This window comes from Camponotus vicinus, unplaced genomic scaffold (assembly GCF_025532165.1).
Source record: "Camponotus vicinus isolate PSW18456_S1 unplaced genomic scaffold, iyCamVici1.0 SCAF_14, whole genome shotgun sequence".
Lineage (NCBI taxonomy): Eukaryota > Metazoa > Arthropoda > Insecta > Hymenoptera > Formicidae > Camponotus > Camponotus vicinus.
Genome location: NW_028141950.1, coordinates 9911311 through 9920244, shown reverse-complemented (window position 1 = coordinate 9920244; position 8934 = coordinate 9911311). Strand labels below are relative to the sequence as shown.

Here is an 8934-nt window from a genome sequence, read left to right as displayed (position 1 = left end):
TTTTGAGTAAAGAGTAAGAAAAATCCGAATTTCTTCTGTGCAGTTTTAATGCGCAACTTTCACTTATAAGCAGTATAAAAAGTGAACGATTGCTCCGTATTAGGCACATTCTAAAGTTGAATAGAGTGTCAGTGACATCGTGTAAGTGAATCCAATATAATTAATTACATATTACTGTTGGTAACATCCTAGACAAAAAGTGTTATAGTAATGTGTTTTTTTAAGAAAATGTGTAGAAGTAATGCACGTCTTGATGGAAAAACTGTTGTAATAACAGGAGCAAGTGGTGGTATTGGTAAGGAGACTGCCAGAGATTTTTATGGAAGAGGTAATATCTTTAAAAAAAATGATAATTTATCCTTCTGGTAATTTAAACTGAAATTTTTTGAAATGAGAATTATAATACGTGTATTGTCAATATATAATATATGTACATGCCAAGTTAGAAACATATAGTTGATATCGTATTAACGTGACATTGTATTAACATCGAAAATTAAATCTTGAAGTAAAGTTGAAGTTCTGATCGAATCAGAAGTAAAGTTGAAATTCTGATCGGATCATATCGAAATGGTACAAATGGTTGTCGAATCTTCAATTGTTATTTCTATACTGTGTTATTTCTATATTTTAATACTGAATTCATCAATTGATTATATCCAAGTATTTTGCAAATTAAGTCACTTTAGATGATTTTATTTAGATTATAGTCACAACACAAAGTTAAAAGTAAAATTTCATTAATTTTATTAAATAGAAAGTACTTAATGAATAAATATATAATATATATATAAAAAAATTCTACCGCAGAATAAAAGATTTTATAAAATAGAAAGAGAAATTATTTTAAATATGACATGTAACTGTAATAAATATTTTATATATATATATATTAGGTACATAATATAGAACTTCAATTTAGAAATATTTAAATTTGACGAGTAATATAAATAAGATATAATTTCTTTCGATTTTCTATTTATTCTTCGAGTGATATTTATTCTAATAATTAAAGTTTTATAAATAGGGGAGAGCGGGGCAAAGTGGGCATAGATAATTTCAAATCGTTATAAAAACTAAGTTAAAGCTTAAATATATATTATTTATATACTATCGTCAAGTTAAATATGTGAGTTAAATAAATTTGTTGGATTCAAGTCATATTTTGAAATAGAAAAAAAGTAATAAGCGAAATTCAAAAGTAATACGAATGCTCACTTTGCCCCAAGGCGTGGGGCAAAGTGAGCATGTAAGTTTATATTAGGAAAAATAAATAAATATGCGAGATAAATATGTAATATCTGGAAAACGAAGTATTTAAATTAATGTTATCAATAAATAAATATTTATTGACTATATAAACATTATTATAACATGTTTTTAAACATTTAAGAACATTTAGTAAAAACAACAAAATACAAAAAATACAAAATATAAAAATTATTTTTTGAGGTTATAATATCTTTACGAACTGTTTACACGTATTAAAATAGATATTATTTTACAAAAAGACAGGATTTTAGATGTGTTATGCAATAAGTTATTAATTTTGTTAAAAAGTATATTGACGTAACAAATAAAAGGCTAAATAATAAACAATTACCTTTGGTAAAACTAACCGGCATACTTTTGACACCTCGGCACAGCTAATCCGCTTCGCGGCGCTAGAGTAGTTGGAGCGGCGTGACTGCTCACTTTACCCCGCTCACTTTGCCCCAAGTATTAGTAGTTTTTAACTGATACAAATTTTAAATAATTAAAAAGCATTAATTTTTTGTTGCTGTACGCAGTAAACGAGTTATATATGTTTAGTTAAAAATCAATATTTCTTCATTCAATGTGTTTAACAATTATATAGGTATATAATAATGTGATGAATACTTCAATTGCTTTAGCTCGTAATTATTCTTTATTAGTTTAAAAAAAAACTAGCGCTTAAAACAAAGTAATTTTAATTTTTATTATCTTATACATTGTAATAGAAGTTTTAAATGCAATAATTACAACTTTATAATAAATACATAAAAATTTATTGCAAGTGCTCACTTTGCCCCACATGCCCACTTTGCCCCGCTCTCCCCTACTCAAACGAAAACAAACGTGTGCAATACTATTATTATTATTATTATTATTATTATTATTATTATTATTATATATGTATATATATATATATATATATATATATAATATTTGTTTATGTTTGAGTATTTACGAAACCTTAGTTATCAGATTAAATATTACTTGAAGAATGAATATCAATAAAAAAAGTATGTCTTATTTATACTATTCATTAAATTTATATATTTCTAAATTAATATTCTATACTATGTCAGAAGAGTAATTTAACTAAGCTAAATAAGATATAATTTTTTCGATTATGATATTTACTCTTATAACTAAGATTTTCTAAATACTCAAACTTAAACAAACGTGTGCATTTAGGCGCTAAGGTAATTTTGGCCTGTAGAAATATGAAAAAGGCAAACGAAGCAGTTAAAGATATAAAAAATAATCCACCTTCCAGGTAAATATATAAAATCATATTATAAGAACTAATCAAATTAACGGTAATTACTTATTTGGCAGCTGTGTTACGTCCAGACCCTGGAATGGATGGGCCGTATGGAAGGACGCAACTTACTTACCCCGTGACACACTTTATTCGGGCGTGTGTATGGATCGGGTCGAACGAATGTGAAGGGCCTGACACAGGTCAGCGACCGAAGGTCTCTTTAACGCTGCGTTTTTAAGCCTATTCGTTCGATGGCCCCTTTTCGGTAAAGGAATTTAATCCTTGTTACGCGGGATGGGACCTAGTGTGATCTCAGGATTTAGGGAAGAGAACGGTTTAAATAATTAAATTATACATTAAATTAAAAATACATATATTATAAAAAAAAAATAATGAAAGAAAAATACATCTTAGCAGTTGTAAGTATGCGTGAGTGGGTATCTGTGTGTGTATGTACATATTCTCGCGGGTGTTACAATCGTTCGGAGGTTATCAGTCAGAATATACAGGGAAGAATTTACGTTAAGAATTAAATTCTGACTGGTTAATACAATATACATATAATTAATATAATATAAGAAATAAAACAAAATAAAAAGTGAATATGTAATAAAAATATGAATAACGCTTACTCATTAGAAGATGTATAGAATTCGTCGCTTGCGCATATGTGTTATAGTTAGAATTAAAATTTTCTAAATTCGCTGAAACACAGGTCTAAATTAAAATACAATAATAAAATTAAGATAAGAGATTCGCCAAGTCTAAGTTCGAAAATTATTCATCTATTTCAACGGTTTCTCCCAAAAGTAATGATAATTCAAAGGAAAATAATATGAAGAGAAAGGAAAAGATAATAATAATAATAATAATATGAGGATGGGAAATTAAAAGAAAACGAAAGGGAGTCAAAAAAAAAATAGAAATGACAAAATATATATATAAAGAAGGGCTGAAACGAGATATAATGATAGAAAACAATATAAATTCTCGGTAAATAAATCAGAAAGAGCTAATAAAGAGAAATAAGGAATTGTTCGCGAATCGCCTTACGGAGATTCCCGGCGAACGGGGAATTGTTCGCGAATCGCCTTACGGAGATTCCCGGCGAACGAGGAATTGTTCGCGAATCGCCTTGCGGAGATTCCCGGCGAACGGGGAATTGTTCGCGAATCGCCTTACGGAGATTCCCGGCGAACGAGGAATTGTTCGCGAATCGCCTTGCGGAGATTCCCGGCGAACGGGGAATTGTTCGCGAATCGCCTTGCGGAGATTCTCGGCGAACAGGAAGAACAAGGAATGAGACTGGAGGAGAGGTGAGACAAGGATTGATTGATTGATAGTAATTAGTAAAAATTTAATGGTTATTAAACCGTTTAAAATTATTTGTATTTCAGACATAGATTTTAAATTATGAGATAGTAAGATATGGGAAAGGGAGAAAATGAAAATTACTCAATTTTACTCACAACTCGTTGGCATCACAAAAATGAGTGCGTTCATAAAATTGCAATGGCTGAGGTCGGAGATTTATAACATGAAGAGCTGGGTAATGGAGATGTTCATCAGAAAATTCACACGATGCACAATTAAATGTTAACAAAATCATTTTCACTGTGATATAAAACAGATGAATAACTCAATTGCATAATGCAAGAAAAAAAAGGATCCCCGAGGCTATATAATTTTAAAATTGAATGACTGAATCTTGACTGGAGCTGTGAACTGAACTGTCAACTGCACTGCTGCTCGTTGGAAGAATTAGTGTACTGAACTGTCAACTGGAGTGTTAATAGCGCGCGTCGCGCCTTGCGCTTGCATTTTAAAGTTATTACTCCTCCTCCTTACTGGATGGTGGGAATCTTTTGTAATAATTTTAATACTCCCTTCTTAAGGACAAGGAGGCTGATTTTTGAGAGGAGAGGCGTTTCTTAAGATTTTTATTGGTTAAGCCCTTTGGCTCGAGACTTAGCTCCATCCAGTAGAGAGTGGGAGTGAGCTGACTATCTTATCGCTTGATGATTTGGCGATTCGGAGAACGCTCGAGGGTGGCCTGTCGAACGAGCGCACGTGCACTATCAATTTCAAGAATATTGCTGTATGTTTAGATTTTGACGATCTTCCCGAGAACCAGATCTTTATTTTAAAATTTCTTTAGATAGAGAGGCTTCGAACATAAAGCCGTACCAATAGATACGGGACAGTTAGAGTTTCTCATAACAATTTTTCATCTCATAATTCACGAATTTATTTAGAGTTTCGTTAACGCTATCTCGACTGGCCATTCCCTGAATTAGATTTGTTAAAGTTTAATAGCGATACACGCGGATTAGGTTGCGTTCTTCTACGCGTTATCATTATTCCTAAGAAGAATCGATTTACATTCCAAATGCAAGTCAATCCTCGATTTTTTTCTTCCACGAAATCGTTTCGAGGAAAGAAAAGAATCGTGGAGTCCACCGGACGTAACAGCTGCATATTAATTATTAAAACGAAATCTTTTATCCCTCATTTTTTTTTCTTTTGCTTCTTATATGAAACTATTCTTCTTTCAACAAATATTTTACGCAAGGAATAATAAAATAATATAATCCAGATGTCTATTTTTATGTTTTTAGAATTAAAAAAGACGAGTATCAAAACGGTGCGGGTGAACTTTCAATTTATTTTCTTAATTTGTGTAGTTTAAAGAGCGTAAAAGATTGTGCTAAAAATTTACTGACGAAAGAAGCAACTATTCACATTTTTGTAAACAATGCTGGAGTAGCTATGATTCCGTACGAAAAAACAGAAGATGGAAATGAGATGACTTTACAAACAAATCATCTTGGCCATTTGCTTTTGACGCTTCTACTGCTGCCAAAAATGCAGTCATCTTCTCCTGGTTGTAGAATAATCAATGTATCATCAATTATTCATATTGGTATGTAGTAATATTAATTCCGGGTATCCCGCAATATCAATTTAATCATTTACTGGAAAAAAATATCCTTGCCCTAATTTCATTTACATAAATATAAGAACATAAATATAAGAGAAGCATTTTATTACAGTGGGAAACATAAATTTCAATGATATTAATCTGGAGAAATGTTATACTCCAACCAAAAGTTACTCCCAAAGTAAACTGGCAAACATTCTCTTTACAAGGGAACTCGCTCGTCGATTGAATAGTAATATTAAACAAAGATATATTTTACGATAATTCACGAAATAGTTCGGAAAAATTATCGACAAAAGAAAAGAAAGTAAAATGAATGAATTAAATATATATTAATATATAAAATATTATTTCAATTTGCAGAAGCAAATATTCACGGAATAAATGTATATTCTTTGCATCCTGGTCTTATACCAACGGAGATAACTCGGCAATGGAATAACACACTATTTCCATTCATGGGTTATGCTTATAATTTTTTAACGCGGCTGTTATTTAAATCAATTGAAGAAGGAGCACAAACAACGATATATTGTTCAGTGGATGAAAAAACAGCTAATGAGACGGGACTTTATTATTCGTGAGGATATGCTATAAATTATATAGAATTATCTGTATAAATTTTATTGTTATAATGTATAATATGTTTTTCCGCTGTTTTTTCTTTTTTTTATTTATGTAGAGACTGCAATGTCGCCATTCCACGAAGGAAAGCGACAAATGATGAATACGCCAAAAACTTGTGGGATGTATCTTGCAAGCTTCTGAATTTAGAGCCTGAAGAAGATTTTACTAAATTTCTGCAAACCATCTCACGCCAAATATAAAGAAATATTTTTTTCTTTAAAAATTGCAATAATTGATTAAACAATTAATAATAGAAAAAGAATTATCAAAAAAGTTGTCAGGAAAATTTTATATAATAATTCTATTTATACATTATAGTAAATTTTTATTTTATCATATATTATAATTTTTCTCGAGAAAAATAGAAAATATATAATCATTCTTTTTTTGTTAATTTTTTATATATCTCAAATTCATATATTTTAGTACACATCATATGCCTATTAATCGTATTGCATCGAAAAAATGTACAATAAATTATATGTACGTATAACTCTTAATTTTATATACACTTAGTACACACAGTTTGAAAGTCGAGGATTCTGTTATATTTGTAATGAATATGTACAATTGGAAAATATCATATGTATATTTGCGATGTCTATCATTTTCTTTCTTTAATAGTAATGTCTAAATAATAAAAAAATAAAAGGAATATAAAATATATGCAACTTCAAGTTATATACAGGGTGTCTGAGATAAGATATAAGATGGTATAAGATGTCCCACTAAAAATATATAACTAGATTTCGTTAAATTGAATTAAAAATAGAAAGTCCTATACTATTTTGCAAACAACCATGTAAAATTTCAAGAGATTAATTAAAGAACATGAATTAATGAGTGCGCGTGGCTAGATCATAAGATGTGCGCTTTAAGCATGCCGGAGACAAGTGTCGTACACAACGGCAACAAAAAGACGAGAGTCGATATACATGTGGTCAAATTTCTCGTTGACATGTGACACACGCTGCTAGTATACCTAGAATACTAGAATAAACATTTCAAAGACTGACCATGCGAAACTCTTTGCTAGAATAATAGGAGAAACATATTCGGATTTACTAGGTTGAATGATTTTCCTCTCCAGGAGATCGTCTAATATTTTCCTCAACTTTTCCTTTTCAGAAACGGAGACTCGACGCGGGTTAAAGTGGAATGGAGTTTCATTCGTCAAACTTAATTTTAACTCCATGTCGACTTTTGGGCTAATAGACCTTGCGGGCTCAACGTATTCCGACGTAAAGAGTTCTCGCAAACTAACCTGTGCTTCACGAGGTATTTCGGGATTGATACAAAGAGAATCTAATACCGTGTCGCGCGGATTATCTATTTCCACGTTCAAAAGCTCATCTATCACTTGAATTTCCAGTTTTCTCAGGCCCAGACCGAATCTCTTCAATACGTCGCGACCTAACACTACCGGGTTTACCATAGTCGTATCCGGAACGACTAGAGTTGTTATGTTATTTTTTGTTTCGTTATCGATAGTGATATTCAGCCGTATATACCCGATTATCCGTAACGGCGAGCGGTTTATACCGTGATAATTTCCCGGGGGTGTACCGAAAGATTCTACTGCTTCTTTCAACACGAAACTCTCTTTTATGAAACTGACTTTACTACCCGAGTCCATTAGCGTGTTTAATCTAATCTTATGATTTGTATCAGAACAGTTTATTTCGTAGTCGACGTTCTTAAAAAATGTCTCTTCGTCCTCCGTGCAGCCGAAGATGGAGCAGACTTGATTCTCCTCTTCATTGACAACTGCAACTTCCGTTGATGACGTAGTCTTTGTTGGACAGTCCTTGGATATGTGGCCCATCTCACCACACTTGAAGCACGAGCCCTTCTCGCGCTTAGGTTGGCGGCAGTCAGAAGCGATGTGCCCTAGTTTGTTACAGTTATAACAACGAGGATTTTTTTGTTTTCCTTCGTCGTTCTTTTGCTTGATTTTCTCCTTTTTTCTTACTATCCTTTTGTGAATCAGCTGATTTTGCATCATGCTTGCCCGTCGATCGTGAATCTCGTTTCGTATTGTTTTTCATCGGCGTTCGCAATGATACCTTCTCAAAGGCTCGTAACATAGCTTCCTTCTTCTGGAACTCCTTCATTCGTGCTAGGTCTTGCAGATGGTCGCTCGGAATGCCATCGATTAAATAATCGACCATTTCTTCTTCGTCGATAGGAACGTCTTTCGCCAAGATTATTTTATCGTGAAAATAATCTGCGAAATTCTCAGATGGTTTCCACTCTCTTGTCTCGAATTTCTTCCTCAGGGCTACACGTAACGGACGATGATCATACATTTTCCGGAAGCCGTCCATTATTTCATCGAGAGTCATGGCGATCGTGTTTTCTGCCTGAAACCAACTTTTCGCTTTTCCTTTTAATTTGTTGCTAACAAGTAGTTTAGCACGGTCATCGTCGAGATGATAGGTCGCACACAGTTGACGGACTTGTTGCTCCCATTTTCTAAACGTACCTGCACTTCTGTCGAAGAATCCCACTAGTTCCAACATGGCGGTGATGTTTTCTGTTCGGCGTGCCCCCTCGACTACAGATGGTGTGGCTCTTCGTAGTTGTTCGTTCTCCCGTCTAGCGATTTCTAACTCTCTTCTCAAGAGTTCGTTTTCACGACGCTCAAATTCGAGTTGCATGTCGCGATATCGGCGCTCTAATTCATTGCTATTTCGGCGGTCACGATTTCTGTTCTCTCTTGAGCCTTCTATCGTTCTTTCTTCGTTACCGTTATCTTCTTCTTCGTCTGCGGTCGACGCTACTTCCTCGTCCGACAGATCCTTGTCTGAGGCGGTCGTCAGGTCCTCGGCGCAAGCAACGGAATTCATCCATG

The 8934-nt window shown here is 33.0% G+C and overlaps 1 protein-coding gene across 1 annotated transcript; it reads left to right on the top strand.

The window, feature by feature from the left end:
- Positions 1-210: 210 nt before the first annotated feature.
- Positions 211-6280, top strand: LOC145964952 (retinol dehydrogenase 11-like). Its single transcript, XM_083088100.1, has 6 exons — positions 211-328; positions 2443-2524; positions 5197-5435; positions 5566-5685; positions 5817-6033; positions 6136-6280. The coding sequence occupies exons 1-6, from the start codon at positions 211-213 to the stop codon at positions 6278-6280; spliced, it is 921 nt and encodes a 306-aa protein (XP_082944226.1).
- The last annotated feature ends 2654 nt before the right edge of the window (positions 6281-8934 follow it).